General features: G+C 51.2%; 6 protein-coding genes across 6 annotated transcripts; 2 read left to right on the forward strand and 4 right to left on the reverse strand.

Moving 5' to 3' along the window:
• Positions 1 to 323: 323 nt before the first annotated feature.
• Positions 324 to 3,687, reverse strand: BDV17DRAFT_96151 (transcription factor domain-containing protein). Its single transcript, XM_073765407.1, has 4 exons — positions 2,896 to 3,687; positions 2,720 to 2,831; positions 1,944 to 2,665; positions 324 to 1,892 (listed from the first exon to the last, which is right to left on the reverse strand). Exons 1-4 carry the CDS (start codon positions 3,273 to 3,275, stop codon positions 425 to 427), a joined length of 2,682 nt encoding a protein of 893 aa, XP_073615256.1. The 5' UTR covers positions 3,276 to 3,687; the 3' UTR covers positions 324 to 424.
• Positions 3,688 to 3,695: 8 nt separating this feature from the next.
• Positions 3,696 to 6,158, reverse strand: BDV17DRAFT_264185 (uncharacterized protein). The gene is made up of 2 exons (XM_073757992.1): positions 5,293 to 6,158; positions 3,696 to 5,220 (listed from the first exon to the last, which is right to left on the reverse strand). Exons 1-2 carry the CDS (start codon positions 5,715 to 5,717, stop codon positions 4,149 to 4,151), a joined length of 1,497 nt encoding a protein of 498 aa, XP_073615257.1. The 5' UTR covers positions 5,718 to 6,158; the 3' UTR covers positions 3,696 to 4,148.
• Positions 6,159 to 9,386: 3,228 nt separating this feature from the next.
• On the reverse strand, positions 9,387 to 11,209 carry BDV17DRAFT_291639 (class I SAM-dependent methyltransferase; the record flags this gene model as incomplete). Its single annotated transcript, XM_073762174.1, has 3 exons — positions 9,387 to 9,801; positions 10,190 to 11,047; positions 11,100 to 11,209. The coding sequence occupies 3 exons, from the start codon at positions 11,207 to 11,209 to the stop codon at positions 9,387 to 9,389; spliced, it is 1,383 nt and encodes a 460-aa protein (XP_073615258.1).
• A 68-nt stretch (positions 11,210 to 11,277) lies between these two features.
• Positions 11,278 to 13,229, forward strand: BDV17DRAFT_96279 (FAD-dependent oxidoreductase). The gene is made up of 3 exons (XM_073765408.1): positions 11,278 to 11,523; positions 11,622 to 12,612; positions 12,670 to 13,229. Exons 1-3 carry the CDS (start codon positions 11,475 to 11,477, stop codon positions 12,959 to 12,961), a joined length of 1,332 nt encoding a protein of 443 aa, XP_073615259.1. The 5' UTR covers positions 11,278 to 11,474; the 3' UTR covers positions 12,962 to 13,229.
• Positions 13,044 to 14,216, reverse strand: BDV17DRAFT_264193 (TBP family protein). The gene has a single exon (XM_073757993.1). It carries the CDS (start codon positions 14,194 to 14,196, stop codon positions 13,549 to 13,551), a length of 648 nt encoding a protein of 215 aa, XP_073615260.1. The 5' UTR covers positions 14,197 to 14,216; the 3' UTR covers positions 13,044 to 13,548.
• A 3,470-nt stretch (positions 14,217 to 17,686) lies between these two features.
• BDV17DRAFT_96452 (electron-transferring-flavoprotein dehydrogenase) lies at positions 17,687 to 19,839 on the forward strand. Its single transcript, XM_073765410.1, has 2 exons — positions 17,687 to 18,157; positions 18,234 to 19,839. Exons 1-2 carry the CDS (start codon positions 17,875 to 17,877, stop codon positions 19,754 to 19,756), a joined length of 1,806 nt encoding a protein of 601 aa, XP_073615261.1. The 5' UTR covers positions 17,687 to 17,874; the 3' UTR covers positions 19,757 to 19,839.
• The last annotated feature ends 98 nt before the right edge of the window (positions 19,840 to 19,937 follow it).

The raw sequence follows: 19,937 nt of genomic DNA on the forward strand, positions 1-19,937 counted from the left end.
CTATAGTAAGCCGTAGCCTGCAGGTGTAGTAGTGTAAACAACTAGTACGCGAAAAACCCCCAGTGTGAGGTAATCGATAACAACAGCAAGCAGCAAATCATGGAAATCTTATTGTTTAGCTTGAACAGATTCGTTCAATATGTAGTATTCGGAGTACATAGCCGAGGGATTCTAGGTACGGTACATTTGGCGTTACTACTTCGTGGAAGTAGAACAGTCTAGAGATAGACAAGAATAGAGAATAGAAAACCGAGATAGAAAACCCTAAACCGCCCGCCAGCGGGTTGAGAATGAGAATGGGAATGAGATCTCGAGAAATTCATAAAGTACATCAACATCAGGCTATATCCCAATTCAAATGATTGAGCAGAGTAAGATAGAGGGGACGAAGGTAGTGAGAGGATCCAAAATCATAACCTAATGATTATGTTGTATCATCCCAGGGCTCTTCACCGTTCGAGTTCGGGAAGAACGAGTTGATGAATTCACCCGCAATGGGATCGTAAGGGAAATACATGTCAGGTGATGGTCCACCAGAAGCGCCTTGGTTGGGAGGCAAGAGGAGCGGATCTTCGTTCCGCGGAGAGGGTAGAAGGGGAGCAGACAGCGTGTTTTGTTGGGGTGTTGGTGTTGTTGGATTTAGAGAAAACGGAGTTGGGCCTTGCTGCATGTTGGCATTCGCGGGTGACATGTTGAAGGCAGGTGTGGAAGATGCAAGAGTTGGGAACTGGGTGACCGTAGTTGTTGGTACGGGTTGGGGGTTGCGTCGAATTTCAGGCTGCTGGTTGTTACCGTTGGAACTCATTTGATAATCAGCGGCGGGCATGTCGCCCAGGTCAAAGTTAAACCCATCAGCCAGACGGCGGAGATTTGAATCGCACAATTCCCAGGCGCGTCTTGACGCAAGGCTGGACTCCGACATGGCGTAAATCCAGCGAATTCCTTTCTTAGCTGCTGCAAGGATGCTCTTTTCCTGTTCAGGCTGGTGAATACAGGCAAAAGAGAGTTCGAGGAGTAGGACGGTGGTGGCTTGCATGAGATAGTGCAGAATGCACCACCAGGGGCAGATCTGGTAAATGCGCGAAGCATCGGGTTCATCAGGGAGTAATGCAATGAGCCGCTGGGCAGCATCAAGGACGTTCAGTGAAATTTCGTGGCTGAGGGGCCTCTCTGGATTCGCGGAGTTGACTGGTCGAACATCGCGACGACACAAGCAAGGCCGGCCGAGTGTGATGCGCGCGCTGTAGTAATGAAATGCGAGGCAAAGACTGCCACGAAGTAATTCAGGGTCCCGTTCATCACTTCTTGTCCAGTCATATGCCTCATGAAGCTGCGCAGCCCAGCGCTCAATCCGCGATTGAAGTTCTCCAACGCGGCTCTCGATATGAGCCCAAGGAACCATGATACAATCTAAAGAATAGACGCGGTTGACGATCTCCTGGGCAATGACAGCGAGGTCGGCATAATATAGGAAGAAAAGAGAGGTGCTGGGTGGTAAACTCTTTAGGCGTGCAACATCACGACCTTTGCCTGCGTCACTCGAGTGTCGCTTTTGACCGGGGGTCATAGGCATCTGGCGAACAAAAAAGCTTGCCAGGGCCGATTCCACGCGCTCTTGACGAAGCTCCAAGCTAGCAAGCAGCTCTGCTACGGCTGGGTCCTGGAATCGGTCCTCGTCTACGGGAAGTGGCATTGGTGTTGTGCAGATACCATCCGAGATTCCTGTCATGCGGCCCGTCATGACCCCAAGCAGGTGTTCAAAAGTGTAGAGGCACCACCAAACCCTGTTTCGAGCTTCTTTGGATTGATCGGGGGTGATGTCACTATTATTTCTCAGGTTTAAGCCAAGAGATATGCCAGACCTAAGAGCTAACGACGCGATTCTCCAAGCCCTAATAGGCTGTCAGATTTGTGAAATGAAATTTCAAAATATATGGGCATACCGGTTGATCTGATCCGTTGAGAGTAGATAGAACGCTGTTAACGCCTCCACTTGCACCTGCTGGAGATCGGGATGAGTGAAAAGAGAGTCACTGTTCATGCCGAGTGCCCGTGCTCGAGCTAAATAAACAAAATGATCACGGTCATCGCCGCGCCAAGAAGCCTTCATAAGATGAGCATGACATGAAGAGATGGCAAAAATCAGGTTCAAGATGGCCAGCCACTTATCACCTGGTCTCGCCGAGTTGTCAAAGAAATTTCGGTATTGTGCAGAAAAGAGCGGTCGACTGATGATGGGGAAGATCGGATGCACCGTTTCCAGGTAATCTTCGAATAGCTTATCTGCAATATTCCGTGGGGGTATCCAATAAAGGTGAACGGGGCCAGGCGGTGCGATGTCTATATCGTCCAAGTGGTAATTGACGGAATGGATGGCAAATTGATGGTCCGGTTGATGTTCAGCTGTACCCGACCGATTGCGCGCACGTTGAGCGGCTTCTCTCCCCAGTCGCTGCAACCATGTAACCTCTGAATTCTTTCCCATATACCCCGTGGCCCGGGAATGAGGGCTGCGGTTGAGATCCTCATCCACACGATCTATAGCGTCTAAGGACCCTATCGAGGAGGGTAAGCTTTCCGCATCTGCGTCAGGCTCTTCGTCCACGGCAGATGCAGAACGGTTGGACTGCTGATCACTGAGCTGTTCGCCACCGTTTTCTGAATACTGCTAGCAAGTCAGCAAGCGATATTACCTGAAGTGATAAGAGCCAACACGCACTTTATCAAGGGTGGACTGAATCCGCTCCAATGTTCGGCCGTCGACATGAGGGCTGATATCGCGAAGAAGATTCTCTAACTCGTCCGACTTGGTCGAAAGCTTAGATATCTCTCTATAATCACAAGCCAATCCGTCAATTATCTGATGCAATAATGAGGGGCAACATGAAGACAAACCCTTTCGTCCGTTCACGCCACGAAACTGGATATCGGCACGCAACTCTGAGTTCCATACACTGTCGGCAGATCGGAGTATCGCCGCTACATTTCGTCTTCCGCACTCTGCAAGTCTCACATGCCAAGGGTACGCGGCGACTGTAGCGAGGGGCAGTGCCAGACCTTTGGCGGGGTATAGCGACCTTGTTGCTCGACATCTGCTTCCTCCCAGTAACGGTGGCATTGCGCGGCGGGTGCCGATGGGCTAGAGTCGAGGATCCTGGGAGGATCGGAGGGTTTGAAACGGGGACAATGTTAGGATGGCTGTTGGACTGGGGCTGGAGAAGGCTTTCGCCGCCCTGTCCACTCTCCGGCTGCGGGTGGCCCGGCGGCTTTTCCATGATGTTGATGCCACCAGGCTATATATCGCTTATCTGGCTGGAATTGGAGGGGCCGAGGGTGTACTCTTGGAATGGAATAGCGAGGAAATGCCCAGGTGCGCTTCCTTCGACGAATCGCATCGCGCGCCGCGGCGGAGTGCGGGAGGTGAGAGATAGAAATCACGAACCAGTGATCTCTCAGCGTTCCCACGCCGAAATGGGGATGATTCCTGTCGCCACAAAAGGCTAAAGCGGGGGGAGGTAGCTGAAGGAGGAAGTGAACACACCAGGTGCGAAGAACCGAAGAATAATGCTTCGATTGCCACGGTCGAGGGCAGAACCATACACTGCGTCATTACGTCAGCGCCCATACGGACCTGCAACTACCTTACTCGCAGTACGCCATGCCTCAGGCGCAGATCAGGCACTTCGTGGAGTCTACTAAGATGCTGCAGCACAGATATTTTTAGTACAAGTGTAGACTTGGTGAGTAGGTTGGCTAATGATCTTAGAAACGTTGTCTTCTGATGTATTCTCCTCCAGCTTTTCCCTTTGTATAACAAACAGCATTGCTTTTCCCCACGCCAAACCAAAACTGCAAAGACCGTAACCAACCAAGTAGATGTATCATAATCAGAACATGGCGTATTGGGAATCAAGTGTGAGAGATCGAGAGGGTAGGTAAATTATATATACAAGCGAAAGATGGGCACCCGCCACAAGAATAGAACGCAGCAGCGTGAACGAGGCAATATTAGACAGATAAAGCATTAAATCAGATAAATCGCATGTCGATAGAGTGATGGATAAGACTCGAGAAGGGTCAGATTGCGTCAAGAGTGGAGATGATCAGAGCGAGGACTCTGGACTGTGGACTGAGTGAAGATGCGGCATTTAGAAATCGTCGAACATTTCATCGAGTTCGTCAACATCCACACTCTCAGGACTTTGTAGCTCTCGCCATGAGTCGAGAGTCATCTCAGACGAGAGCTTTAAGGCCATCGTAGCATTCACAGTTACTCTGTCCTCGCCGTCAGACAAATCCGACATTCTCATGTCGAGATCAGGAATCTCATCGTCCAACATGTCTATTGACCTCTTGAGGGTCGACATGCGCGCCAGACTCGGGTCTTCCGGGAGCGCGATGCGTGGACCGCTTTCGATATCCAAACCATCATCCGAAGGCGCGCTCGTGCCAGACGAGACTGATAACGCAACGGATGTAAGAGAGGGTGAGGGAGAGGTGCCAAAAAGAGCAGACACGGCGGATTCGTCAAGACTCTGCTGCTGCAGTTGTTCTTGCAGGGGAGACTGTCCCTGATGACTCTTCGCGGAGAAGTAATCATCCTGGGATTGGGACATGTGGTCTTCGTCGAAGGAGGAGAGAGGGCTGTTATCAACCGGTGTTCCCGCGATGCTCATGTCCATGTCGTCCAGCCCCTGGAGAGCCTCCGTGAGCGCCGAGTATCCACCCTTGGCTTGGGCGAGTTGGCTTGCCTTTTGCTCGGAGGCCCGCTCGCGAACAGCGCTAGCCGTCTGCGTAAACTCTTTCTCGTCGCCCTCCAGCGGTGGAGAAGCCGCCCGGTGCGAGTGAATCAAGCGCGTGTGGCGGTGATCAGAGAAACCAGGGCTGTGTCGCGTGCTGCCAGCCTCGATGTCACCTTCCTCGAAATCAGGTGAGGACAAGTCAACCTCGGGGCTTGGGGAGCGTTGTCGCGCCAAGTCATCCTCTTCGTCCATGCTGGAGACGCTGGGCGTCATAACTTTGCCTTCAATTCCAGGGATTATAATGCCGTCTGAGCTCTCAGGAATAGGCTGACGAGCGTGAGTTGTAAGGTAGTAATACACTTTGCGAGGATGAATAGGAATAAGCTCCTTTGCCAAAGGACAAGGCGCCAGAGCCGTCCAAGGGCGCTTCATATAGGCGCTCAAACGGGAGGAGAGTAAGGCAGCAGGGTTCGCAGAGCTGTAGCACAGAGGCAACGGTTAGTTTTGTTCGCGCGCAGAACGTAGTAGGATAGATGGAAGTATAACTTACTTTGCCACATTCTCATTGAAAGTGATGAGGACAGCAGCCAGCTCTTTCACCAGGTGCGGGCGATTGGCGGTCTTTTCCAGCTGCTCAATCACGCCGACCACGATATCGTCGTTAATGCCTTCAAGATCGATCTTGGGCGCGACACCGGCATCAGCAGGTGACAGGGGAGGTGTTTGTTCCAGTGTCGCATGGCGATGCGTCGGGCAAGCAACGGCCGACTGTCGCCGAGTATTTGAGCCATGTTCCGTAGGCTCTGGCGATGCTGAGGCAGAGTCGTGCGATCTCTTTACCTTTTTGGAAGGAGGAACGTTCTCCTCGGTCGCGTGGACTGATTTTGAGGTTGAGGGGGAGCGGCGAGATGTATTTGGAACATGAATACCCAGTAAAGGCAGAGACAAGGACTTGCGACGAGTGTTGTAGGGCATGATGTGCTTGAGGAGAGAGGCGCGTGGTGTGAGGCGGAGGCGGAGAATAATAGGAGTAGTAGGCGAGTATAGTAGATCAAACAGGCAGAAAGTACAAGCAAACTAAACAAAACACAGGCAACAGTCTATATAGTAAGGAGAGTGCAGAGCAACAGATGATAGTAATAATAATAATAAAAGGATAAATGGGAATACTAATAACACAGGGGGATGGGAGGAAGAGCAAGATGGATGGATGGGAGATGGCGAGGATGGAGGATGGACGGAAGAGAGGAAGGGGGAAGGAAGTCTGGAAAGGAAGATGACAAGACAGATTGAGGAAGAGTGACGACGGAGATGATGCGCCCAGCGAGCTAATCAGCGCAGCGTTAGCGACAAGACATGAATAATGCGACGAGTAACAGAAAATAATGTTTAAGCCGCCGTTTTGCTGTGTCGCCCTCTTTTTTCCCTCGGCGCTCCCCTAATTTTTCCTTTTTTTTCGTCCTTATTTTCAGCGTTGCTGGAAGAGGCGGATGTTTTAGGGTGGCGATTATTGGTCCCGACGAGGGTCGCTGGGGGGCGCGTTTTAGTGGGCTCACTACAACTGGCTCAGGAATGCGACAGTCCAGTCTCCTCACCACCTTCCCTTGAAGGAATGAATCCTACCACAGTGATACTATCGGTCTACAGATTACCATCTCCAACTCTCTCACCGCTGTCTTCCCAGTCCTCACTGTTCAAGCTCTTGCTCTTTCCGCGCTACTATACCTCTTAACTCTCAGGAGGTCGCCATGACAAAAGCCAAAAAGGCGAAAAGTACGGTGGGCCCAGCCATGTGTCTATGACGACCGGTCCAATTACACAGCGCTGCGAGCCTGCGGCTGGTGGGGGCACTCCATGATCAACTGAGGTTCTGCATGGATTCGATGATGGAGAAACAAAGAAGCGAATCGGAAAGCTACTGCTGCAGCTACGCCTGGTTGCTGCGCAGAAATTTTCTGATGGAGAGAAACAAACAACGCGACCTCTCAAGGATGCCCTGGATGATGAGCGGCTTGAAGTCGGCCTCGGTTTGTTTGCGACAGAGACTTGATAGATACGATGCTACTCTAGTTCGCCTTCACCGACTCCCGCGTACTGAACACCACTCGCGGATCATCCATGTGCCACCGATCTTTGTTTCAACTTGCGTGACGGAGGGGTGATCCCTCGCTGCAACCGACAACCTCAAAGATACAAACGGGCTCGATCTCTCGGGGATGATCCTTGCGATTACAACGCTTATAACTGGTGAAACTGAAGCTCTCGGACAAAGACATCATCGCCGAGGGCGTTCCACGGATTTGGTGTCCAGTGTCCAGTGTTCAGCGCGGCGATGAATAAAATTTCCAGACTACTCTGGCTCCAGCATATGAGCTAGCCCCGAACAGCCTTGGAATGGACTCTGGCCTCTGGGACCAAAAACAAGACTATCCCAGCTGTTCCCCACCCGACCCACTTGGAGCCTTCGCAAATCGTTCCTAGCGTCACCGTTTGTAGTGCAACCGCCAATCAAACTCCCGATGTCGCCGGGGCAGATGCCGTCGTCGACCTGAAGGTTGGAACCCGGCTGGGTCCAATCGGAAGGATCCAAAAAGCATGGCAGACCCGTTCCAGCCTTCGCCTTCAGACACGTCCAATGCGGCGAGTTGTATATAAAAAATGTACAAAGAAATGTGCACAATTCCTGCCCTCCGTCGCCTAGGCGCACTGTTCTAACTGTTATGTGGGCTCAGCAGCGGAATACACGTCTGCAATTCAATCTGCAATCTGCAGGTGTATTTCCCATGCATGAGATGTGTCCCCCCGGCAAGGGATCTATGATCAATCAACCAGATAACACCCTCGAATATGCTTTGCGGCAATCAAACATTAGATTCCAGGGACTTATCCCTGCCTTTGTTGCCCAGTGACAGCATGTTTACCCCTCACTATACCGCAGTTTGCTATCTGCGATGCGGAAAAACAATGATTTATGCTGGTTCCTGCGGCGATCCCTTGAGGATAACACTTGGTGCAACCTGCGCTCTAGAGTATAGATAGACTGGAGATTACTAAAAGATACACGAAGTACGGAGTATCGCACGGATGTATGAACCGTCGTTGCTCTTTACTCTGTAGGTTCTTGTTGCCACTGCCGACGTCAAGCAAGCATACACTCTAAGCTTCTTTCGACGAACTATATTCAATAGAACATCACAAATGATGCATTCAATACTCTCTATAGCACGCGTAGAAGTAAGGACGTCGTTATTTTGATATGAGTTCATACTTGGCCACATCACTTCGTACTCCGTACTCCCAAGTATTGATGAAGCTAACCTCCACATTCAATAATGCAGGTGGCTGGGGGTGTAACCCGACATGCCATCCATGGTCCACGGCGACCCTTCAGACTCCAGATATACTCCCACACCACTTCGTTGACACCTAGACGGTTATCTACAGTACAATCCAACTCCAACCAGCTTCGTAAACGGTGGTACGTACACCACGAGATCTGCAGTCGATTGTTGTGTCATTTAGATATAGCTTACCCCGCAAGAAGGAAGAGCGCCCCGGAACGAACAACGCAATTTTGACCTCATACTTCGTCTCACTGCTCATGATAGTTCAACATGCAGATTATTGAAATCATGATATGCGCTTTTCTCCAATTTCCCTGCTGAGAAGTCTTCCCGATGGCCCGCTGCTTCAGACTCCGTTTTCATGTTGAGCGTCTTGCACAACGGCTTGGCTGGTTGATTGACATGTCTATCACTGGCATGATTCAGGAAGATCTAGGTAGTTATGTCATGTCAGGATGGAAGCTGGAGCGCTCGCTGGGTGGTTAGTCCACGCCTCTGGGGCTCCCTCAGCCCCATCTAACTACTCGCTCAGCTTCGTACTGTTGCTCTGAGAAGTCCGCCCATTTTCGCGGTATTGCGCATGGCTCATCAGAAACCTTCTGCGCCTTGAAAGATACGTTCTCTCCGACCAAGGGGATGCTGGCCTCTCCTACAAAGTTGGCGAAGCTCTTATCTTTGAACTTGATACTGCCATCACGCGCTTGAAGGTAAATCATACCCTCTTCGCCTCTTTCGCGACCCCTTAGCTTCAGTCGATATGTCGGGGACTGGGATTCCCCTGTTTTGGCTATCTTTGGCCCGCGACCACTTTGAGAGGTGGGTGCCTTTCTTTTGGACCCTGTCTTGGGACTTTCGTCGTCGTCCTCATATCTATCGACCTGGCTATCTTTGAGCGGATACTTTTCATATCCGCGATCCGCATGAGAACTGTATTGTTCCAGTATGGACTGCTTGTACTCATGATCGTAAGGCCACGTATTCGCCCAAAAGCAAAACAAGCCTTGAAGACCCCCGGCTCCTTCGCATCGTGAATGTCGAGGTTCAGCTGATTCCCTACACCTTCACATTGGACCGTATAGCTACCAACGGGGGATAAGCTGGCCTGCTGGGCTGCGCCATGACTTTTCTACTTCAGTGTCTGGGGGTGATCCTTTTGTGCTTTGGCACGCTCGGTCTCTTGCTTCCGTGATTGGGTCAGAGATTCCTTGTTATTTGCCCTGGGCCCCTTATTCCTCGCCTGGAGCTCTTTGCCCTCCTTGGAGACATGGCCTTTGGCTGCTGCCTTCACCGCGGCAACATCTCAACCCATGAAAGTCGTCTGCGTTTCGGGGCCTTTTGCCGTCTCATGGTACAAGCCTTCCACATTACTAGCGGCGTCTCGCATATTTCCAGCACGGTACTCGCTCCCTCGATGAAACGGTGTCCCGACAACGGCAGTTGTTCTTGTGCGGTCAGGCTGCTGATCGCCTGCCCGCACGAAATATTTCTTCATCGTCCAGTCAGGAAGTTCACGTAAGTCCTCAGGGGTAAAGTGCTCTGGCCATTCGCGGTTCATCTGGTCCTCCAGTGCAAGAAGGTGCTCGGGAACGGTGTCGCATTCACCAGCCTGAAGCACCTGCTTCATCAGCAGCGTCCCCTTGCCGGAGATTCCTCGTAAGGTATCACATAGTGTTTCAGCTGGCCACGGCAAAGTCGCGCTTGCTTTCCAACTTCTTCTGGCCTTCAGGGGTCAGCTTAGGCAGGAACATGCGCCGAAGAGTGTCGCTGTCTATTCTTTCAACATGACCGGGTGCAGTGTAAAAACTTCCCCACTCGGAGGTAAAGCCATCGCGAGTAACAGCAGGTTATATCCAAGCCATGGCACCAAGAAGGAGCTGGCAGTTCTTATCAATGAATGGAATGTAAATGCGAGTCCATCGACTCGCGGGGAACAGGACAGGGGTACTGATAACATCATACCTAGCTTGGTAAAACGGCGCTTAGTCAGTCGTTCTACTGCAGGACAGTGTCATGCAATCTCAAGATTAATATTAGTACAAGTGCAGAGACAGTAGTCTACATCTATTCAGAATTTATTGTCTTTGTTTGGGCCTCAAGACAAACCTCCACGTTGTGCCAAAATGCCAGCGCTCTTGCTCAACAATCTCCAACCCACTATCTCGGACAATCTGCCCGATATCACGGTTCCACCAACACCCATGCCGGTCCGCATGCGCAGGCGCCAGATTATCCAACACGCGGTTCAGCCAGTCGTAATGTGACCGACCATGCTCAAGCAGCAAGATGCGGCCCTCTTGCGGTTCCGTGATGGACCCTAGATGCTTCAGCGCCTCCGCAGGTTCCGGCATCGAGCACAGTCCCATCGTTTGCACGATTGTGTCGTAATACCCTTGCGACGACGATAGCGACTCTTTCGAGGGAGGAGGGACATCCCTCGCGTCCTGCGCGCGGAATTGGACCCTCTCACTCTCCGCAAGTCCCGGATGAAGCCTCTCGAACTTCCCCCTCGCAACCGCAACCATCTCAGGACTCAAATCCACAAACGTAACAGACCGACACCCGCGCACCCCAACCCTCCCCTTCACATCAACACCCCTCTTCTCCCCGAGCCCGTAGTACTCCAGATTCCGACCCGTCCCGCAACTAACCTCTAGCACGTCGCCCTTTGCCCGTTGTACCAAGTCGCGGCGCTTCGCGCCCATCCGCATGAGCTTCTCCGACATCTCGACGTCTGCGTCGAATGTTTGCGCCGTATGGTTGTACCGATCTGAGACGTCTTCGGGCACAGTCATGCTCTGGGCTTGCGATACCTCGCGGCGGTATGAGGTGTACAGGTATCCGCAGTAGGTGCTCATGGCGAGGACGCTGACGCCTAGGATTGTCATTGTTCTGGGGGGCATGCGGGTCTCCGGCGTGGGGTTGAGATTTGAGAGGAGAGGGTTTGCGCGCTTGGGAAGTGGACTGCCATCGTTAGCTCCTCCGCTTTTGATCATGCCTCTGTTGTCGAGCGAACCTTATGTGTCGTGTTGCTGGACTGGGTTTCGTATTCTTGGGTGTTCGTTGAGTAGAAACTGTCCCTTTGGCCGCTTTCGCGGCGCTCCGGCCTAATCTGACTGCACTCATGGCGTTGTAGATAGAGTCGGGCTTGTGATAATGTGTGTAATCAATTGTTCAAGTGCTTCGCGAACCCGTCGCGATTGCGACCCGAGATCTCGAAAAAGAAAGTTGAGGCTCCGGCCCGATGCCGGAGCCAAGTCGGCTTATCATCGGCTGCCTTTTTCTGGGGTCCGTATCTTGGGGAAACCACAACTCTTCGTAGTCACTCAATTGCACTCTCCTCGCTCTCGAAAACCTAAAATTGACTGAGAGGCTATCCTGAAATTACACGATGTCACTCCCTGAGAACATTCTGATTGTTGGAGGCGGGGTTTTTGGATGTGAGTCGGAGATTTCGTTGTGGGTGTACAATTCCACCCCTCCAACCCACTCAATCCCCCAGGTTCCTGAGTCGAAGCCTAACAGCGCATGCCTGCAGTATCCACGGCCCTCTCTCTTTCCAACCGTCACCCCTCTAGCAAAATAACTCTCCTCGAAGCCTCGCCCATGATCCCCAACCCTCACGGCTCCTCCGTCGACACCTCGCGCATCATACGAGCCGACTACTCCAACCCCACATACGCAAAACTTGCCTCTGAAGCAGTCGATCTCTGGCGACGTACCGAATGGGGTCATGACGGCCGCTACACCCAGAACGGGCTTCTGCTCGTCTATCCCGACGGAGACTCCACGGCGAAGGAGTACACCACGAAGTCATACCACAACGTCAAAGGACTCGGCGAGGACGCTCAGTTTCTACCCATGAAGGCGGATGTGCTCCGCGCGGCACCGGCATATGGAGAGACACTCAATGTAGCAGGAGGATACGTGAACTGGAGCTCGGGGTGGGCAGACGCAGAAGCAGGCGTGCGCTTCGCCAAGGAGAAGCTAGACAAGGAAGGCGAAGTGAACTTCCGCACGGGCGAAGTCTCCCATCTTCTCTTCTCGCCAAAGGACAAAAAGACCGTGACGGGCGTCGTCCTAAATGATAAGGACAACACAACTATAACCGCCGACCTTGTCATCCTTGCAACAGGCGCCTGGACGGCCTCGCTCGTCGACCTTCGCGGCCGCGCCGTTTCAACGGGCCAAGCAATCGCCTACATGCGCATCTCAGATGAAGAGCAGCGCCGTCTCGAAAACATGCCTACGATCCTGAATTTCGCAACGGGCATCTTCATCATCCCGCCGCGGAATAACGTCCTCAAAATTGCTCGCCACGCTTACGGATACCATAACCCCAAGGCTGTTCCAGTCCCAGGCACTTCACCAAACACTGTGCAAGAGACAATGCACGTCAGCCTGCCCGAGAAAGGTGTCCCCATCCCGCTAGAGGGCGAGACTGCCTTCCGCACAGCCCTAGAACAACTTCTCCCCACCTTCGCTGATAGACCATTCATCGATACCAGGATCTGCTGGTACACTGATACGTACGCCCCTTCCCCATCTCAACCCCATTCCATCTCAACCCTAGCTAACAACACCAGCCCCAACGGCGACTTCATAATAACCCACCACCCATCCTACCCATCCCTCTTCCTCGCAACCGGCGGCAGCGGCCACGCCTACAAATTCTTCCCCCTAATCGGCGAGAAGGTCGTCGATGCGCTGGAGGGTAATCTCGCGCCGGAGCTGAAGACGTTATGGGATTGGCCGGAGGCCGTGGATGAGGCGCATTTCGAGGGTACGGAGGATGGGAGTCGCTCGGGGGATAAGAAGTTGATCCTTATGGAGGAGTTAGCTAAAACGAATAAGGCGAGGCGTGTAGGCAGTCTGTGAGTTGAGTGACTTGGGGGTTATGGTTGCGGGATTGTGTGATGTATTTATTGAAGTACGAGGAAGACCGAGGTCAGAGTTGGCCGGAATGGATATAAATTGTATATAAGCGCAGCTTCCGTGGGGTGGTATCAGTAGTAATATAACCACGGAACGGACGTCACACCAGAATATATATTTCAAAGCAACAAAGATGAAGTCAAAACCCAATCGCTCCTTGCCGGAGAAAAATATCTCATTTCTTACTCGCATGCGTACGCGATTACAATGGACATGAAGTTGACATTTGCACTCATTTTATTCTCTGCATGGTAAGATATTGCTCGGAATCAGGCTAACCCATCACCTACTGAAGTGAACAAGTCGGACGGTCTAAACAAGAGTTCAGCGCCCTAGAAACATCGAACCTAGGTCAAGACGACACTGCAAAAGCAGCCCGCAGACCGTTAGTGCCAATAGGCGGATGAAAGATAAGCGAAATAATTAGAAGGAGGCAACAAGTCGACCAGCGCGCAGTACCGCCCCCTTATCTGCGATGTACGACTATCTAAATTGTGAAAAACACGTTGAAGTTTGCTGCGAAGAAATAATCAAATCGCTATAACGCCGTACTGATGCTCGCATAAAACTCGTGATGCAGTTCGGAAACCGTAGCCGGTTGAGCGTTGAAACCCGACCGCCCGGAATCGAGAAAACTTTTTGATAATACAGGGGTTTGAAGGGAGAACACAAGAGATCTGAGTTGCCTCAGCCCTTGATCTGTGGCTATTCCTCAAACCTTGCGGAAATCTAGCGCCAGAGTTAGTGAGGTCAATAACCCAAAAGAGGAAGTGTACCGTACCAGAGAGCACAGGGTAGATAAGCTCGAAGGCCTGATAAATCTCTTCACGGACCTTTGCTCCGGTCAGGACGATCTTTCCGCTGACGAAGATCAAGAGCACAATCTTGGGCTTCATCATACGATAGATGAGACCAGGGAACAGCTCAGGTTCGTAAGAAGAGAAGTTGTGGTGGCGACTCGCCAGACCTTCCAAGCGAATCGGGAACTTGATGTCACAAGATCCGACAATGTTCTGGATCTTGAAATCCGTGAACTTTGCATTGAAACCCAGCTTCTGAATGATACGGGCGTATTTTCTTGAGGCCAGCTTGGAGTCGTCCTCAGACTTGGCACCGGTGACAACCATCTTGCCCGACGCGAAGATCAGGGCAGTGGTCTTGGGCTCTCGGATACGCATGATAACGGCCGCAAAACGCTAGAGAATCCAGTTCAGCCACACTGTACCCTGATATAACTCGACTCAGGGGGGTGTGGAAAGTAATACCTTTGGGTTGTACTCTGCATTCCTGGCGTGGAGCGCAATAGTCTTTAAATCAAGACGGCAGTCAAGGTTGACCGTAGCGACAATGTTTCTTTAAGAGTATCATTGCTCAGTATTCTGGTGGACCAGAAAAACGACAGTAGAGTATACTCACTGCAACGTAGGCACGATACCACTCCCTGGCGCACTGGCACCAGGGGTCGCAGCCGGAGTAGCGGGCGTCACCCCATTGCCGTTAGCGGCATTTGCTCCTTGCTGCTGGCCATTCACATTCCCATTCGCACCCTGGGCACCGATAGCCATGTTCGCATCTTTTTCAGAAGGCGGGGTCAGGTCGGCGCCACCGGGGAAGTTGGTCCCTCCAGGGAAGGACAACGAAGAGGGCGAGGTGAAGGCACGAGCCTGCTGCGCATTGGCCGGGTGGGTAGTAAGAGAGTCCATTATGATGGAGTGCTCAAGGTGTGATGCCGAGGATCAAATTGGCAGACTGCGACCGGGTTAGTTGATGGTCGCGATACATCTGACACGACCGGGAGGAGAGATAAGAGGTGACTGGAAGATCAGAGGCAACAAACCTTGTGGGAGATGGACAACTAAATGTATCCCCTACAGCACTGCCTTCAAGGAGATGAGCCGTTTCGCGAATGCAAAACAGGCGAAGGACAATTGAGGACAAAGATGGCGACACAGGATCAAAGGGATCAAGATGGTAGTGTGACGATGGGCAGAAGAAAGATCACAGTGAAGTGTTTTCTATTGATTGAAAGGACAGGTGGTCGCGCGCGATTATTGAATGCAAGCGAGCAGCGACGTGGGGAGGGAGTGGACAAGTTGATGAAGTGCACTTCGGATCAAGCTCAGATTTTTTTCTTGCTTTTGTGTTTCCTTTTCTGGAAGGGGTGAGGTTCTATCTTGTGTAGTGTAAGAGAGCGGCGAAGATGCGCGCCTGAGGCTGCAACCTTCCTGTTTCAGCAACCTAATCTGAAACCTTCAAGGGAGAAAAACAAACGTCTTTGCTTCCCTGTGTTTGGCACCCGAATTAAAGACCAAGCAGAAATACGCAAGAGCGAGAATCTGCGAATCTCGAACAGGCTTGGTGTGGAGGAGAGAAGGGGAGGAGAGATGGTGCGCGGAATGAGGACAGTATGGCGTTCCGGGCAGTGCCAAGACCAGGATAAAAAATTCCAACTGCGCCGAAAAGTGGGAGGTTGGGCCTTTATATAGGCTGACTCACTGCGACCGGGAAAGCTGGTCAGGGGGGGCTGGGCTCGACCCAAGCGGCAAAAGCAGCGAAGGCGGTCGTTGCTCATCCATGGTTTGCTGCGACTTTCTGTGTTCGCTCACGAATTTCCCTGGCCTAGTGGGCCCACTAGTCGTCCTGGGCGCGCCACCCTGGCCCCCGAGCCTGCCTTGTGACTGGCCCGCTGCGGCCCTTGTTTTCACTCTTCCACTGACTGGATCCCCGGCAGACGCGATGGTTGCAGCGGCGCAGTCTAGAGTGGCCACTCAAAAAACTGGATGCGCGTCGCTCATCTTTGATCTGCATCCAATCACCACGCGTACGCGCACTGCTTTGCTTGCTGCTTTAAGAGGCCTCCGGCTGGACAGCAGTTGCCTCTTCACCGTCCACTCTCATTACTACCACTCTTTTCTTTGCCCCAAGTATGAAAGACTCGGTTTCATGATGATAATGAATGATCTTCACATGCTTATCTCCATTTCAACCTGAAACCCAACCATCAGATGATGAAAACGCCAGAGAAAGCTCGTTATCGCGCCTCTAAGCCTCATCATCCCCTGCCGTCCCTTCCCTGCTGATCTCCGCTGATTAGATACATTTGGCACCTGTATTTTTGGCAGACAACTCTATATTAATATAAAGGGTCTATCTGATAATAGATTAGGAAATATTACTAGTATATAATTAGTATAAAATCTAAAATTTTAGCTATTATAAAAAAATAATTTTTAGCTATCTAAGATATAAGGTTATTATATATAAAAACCTTACTGTAGGAAGCAGTTCACTGATGTGTCATGAAGTAGTTGTTGATGAAAGCTAGCTCGAAGCCGTGACGGCTAGAAGAACCGATGTGGCTGACTAAAACATGACTCAGCCTGTTGAACAAGAAGAAAGATCGATAGGCGTATGACACTTACCTTAGTATAAAAGAAAGATATGAAATTAAATATTTTTTACTATTAATTACTTGAAAAAGTATTAGAATATTAATTATTTTCATTATAAAATTAGCTAGTTAACTAGCCTATTATATAAGATTTAGTAAATACTAGTAAGATTTGTAAAATATAAAATATTATTTAAATATTATGATTTAGTATTTAAATTTCTAGTATTTTACATAATTTATAGTTATAAAATCTTTACTTATAAATAACTTTATTTTTATATATAAGTTAATCTAACTATATTAGGCAACGCGGCCAGGCCGAAAATCCCGGGTACTAAATATCCCTATTGGGCGCTTCTTATCCTGCTCGCGCCCGTGATCCGTTGCTTTTCCCCAGATTCTCAGCCTTTGTATCCACCGACCTGATCGCTTGGGGGTGGGCATAGGTCATATTTGAATCATCGAGGATTGACAGGTCGACGGCTTCGTCTCAGATGTTTGTCCGTCTGTTGGCATCGACATGCCACTGTGGCTTCAGAAGACGTATCCTGCATGCCGCACTCAGCAACACATACCATCCCCTGAATAGGGAACGCAAAGGATCATACGACGGAATACTTGAATGTACTCCGTACTTTGTAGCCTGCTCACCAGGCGTACAGGGTACAAACAATATAGGCTGCATGCTGTTGTGACTGTCAGACCAGAGCCGCACGGTAAGAGTTCTGTCATCGCGAACATACGTAATGAAGCCTTGTCGCTGACATCAAGAGCGGCACCAACGGCTCCTTCATAGGTTACTTTATCTACTGTGAGAAAGCCTCCAGCTTGGCTGGTTCGAGGCTAAATCGGAGTTTGCTCGTATCTACCCGTATGCTGTACCCAACTGCTCGTCCGTCATGCTGGAGCGCCGCAGCGCTTAAGTTTTCGATGTTGTTGGTGTCTTGCATGGGTAAGAGGTAAGGGGTGCGCTACGTTACACTCTAGAAGTTCTGTCCGTAGTCTTCGGGTAAAAGCGTCTGAGACTGCCACTTGAAGTCTTAACTAGCCTCATGGACCATGGCCTAGTAGTCAACGGTGGGCTGTAAGAGAAACCTGCGCCTCATTCCGGTGGATGAACATGCTGTGATCGAGCGGAAGGCGGTTAAGAGCTGGCGGGTAAGATCGGCTAGGAATCATCACTCCTCTTATTGGCTCAAGTAACCTCGGGGAACGGCTATATGGGCTTACCTAAGTCTGCTTTTTTCCCTGACGAAAGGACTTCCGGTTCGGAGTCAAAAGCGACGAGCCACGCTCTATTGTGTCTTCCAGACACATTTTCAAATTGAACTCTTTAAACCACCTACCGTTCCTTTCTTTTTCCTTTCCTGTTCATTGCTGGCCATGTCATTTCGTCAGCTGTAGAATCGCAACACCCATCATCCAACTTGCGAAACCTACATCACCGCCCCCGCTATCCCTCATGGCTTCAAGAGGAGTCGTCTTGCGTCTTCTGAGACGTGAGGCACGGCCCAGTACATCTCGTCTTTCAAGACCAGCGTCAATATTAGGTTCCGCTCCGCGAGGCTCAATCGCAACATCTGGCAAACGAACCAGCATCCGGTGCTCGGCACTCTCTACACCGAGTCAGACCCGCGAATTTTCGCAGTCGCTTTCACGGAAGCTCACAGATGCGCACGGGAATTTCGATCCTCGGCAGGTCGAGCGGGAATCCGACGAGGTGGATGTTTGCATTGTTGGCGGCGGTAGGCTACCAAACCCCTATATCCTTGCGCTTTGCGCCAGCACGCACATGTGACTGACCATTGTCTTTCTCTCTAGGTCCCGCGGGTCTCGCTGCTGCCATTCGGTTAAAACAACTCGCAAACGAAGCCGGGAATGAAGAGTTCCGTGTCATCCTGCTGGAGAAGGCCGGCGAGCTCGGCGCTCATGTACTGTCGGGCAATGTGCTCGAGCCTTCTGCCATGGACGAGTTAATACCGGACTGGCTATCAGAGAATAACCCTTCGCGATTCGAAGGTGCAACGCCAGCAAAGGAGGACAAAATGCGATTTTTGACGGAGAAATCAACGATTCCGATCCCATCACCACCGCAGATGAACAACCATGGAAACTATATTATCAGTTTGAACGAGCTGACAAAATGGCTGGGTGAGCGGGCCGAGGAGCTGGGCGTCGAGGTCTACGCTGGATTCGCTGCTAGCGAAATTGTCTACAACTCGGACGGTTCAGTGAAAGGTGTCGCAACCAACGATCTCGGTGTGGCTCGCGACGGTCAAGCCAAGGATACTTTTGAACGGGGAATGGAGTTCCATGCTCGCGTTACACTTCTCGGAGAAGGTTGTCACGGTAGCTTGACTAAGCAAGTCTCAAAGAAGTACGATCTAAGACGTGACAGCCAGCCGCAGACATATGGTATTGGACTAAAGGAGATTTGGGAAATCCAGCCTGAGAAATTCAAGTCGGGCGAGATCACGCATTCCATGGGATACCCTCTTCCCAAGGACACCTACGGCGGTGCTTGGATGTATCACTTCGGCGAGAACATGCTTAGCATTGGTTTAGTTGTCGGCCTTGACTATTCGAACCCGTGGTTGTCTCCCTATGGAGAGTTCCAAAAGCTCAAGCACCATCCTTTGTTCCGTGATGTTCTGGAAGGCGGAAAGTGCATTTCATACGGTGCCCGAGCATTGAATGAGGGCGGATTCCAATCTATCCCTAAATGTGCTTTCCCCGGAGGCGCACTCATCGGTGACAGTGCCGGGTTCCTCAACGTCCCTAAGATCAAGGGTACGCATACAGCGATGAGGTCAGCGATGCTGGCTGCAGAGTCCACGTTTAGCGCTTTGCAGAATGACACTGGCGGTACCGTCTTCTTGTTCGACTACGAAGAACGTCTGCGCAAGTCATCAATCTGGAAGGAGCTGTACGAAGTCCGCAACATGCGGCCGTCGTTCAGCACACCCCTCGGTATCTACGGCGGTATCCTGTATTCCGGTCTCGAAGCCTACATTCTTCGCGGTCGTACGCCGTGGACCCTCAAGCACCGCAGCACGGATGCCGCAGCTACCAAGCTGGCATCCGAGTGCGAGAAGATCGAATACCCCAAGCCTGATGGCAAAATCAGCTTCGACATTTTGACTAGCGTCAGCCGAACGGGCACCAACCACGAGGAGGACCAGCCCGTGCATCTGCAGGTGGAGGATTGGGATAAGCACACTGATGTTGCCTGGCCCAAGTACAAGGGAGTTGAGAACCGATTCTGCCCTGCTGGAGTCTATGAATACGTGGAGGACTCGACCAAGCCCCATGGTGTTCGTTTCCAGATCAACGCTCAAAAGTAGGTTTCTTCCCTCGCTTTGGCTTTTTCAACTACGAGTGCTAATTCTGTCCAGCTGTATCCATTGCAAGACATGTGATATTAAGGTTCCGACTCAGGACATCAACTGGCAAACACCCCAGGGTGGAGAGGGCCCGAAATACTTCATGACATAACCAGTGATTTCTCTTTAACATGATGAGTTC

Source organism: Aspergillus undulatus (genome assembly GCF_047715775.1).
Source record: "Aspergillus undulatus strain CBS 261.88 unplaced genomic scaffold BDV17scaffold_26, whole genome shotgun sequence".
In the NCBI taxonomy this organism is placed as follows: domain Eukaryota; kingdom Fungi; phylum Ascomycota; class Eurotiomycetes; order Eurotiales; family Aspergillaceae; genus Aspergillus; species Aspergillus undulatus.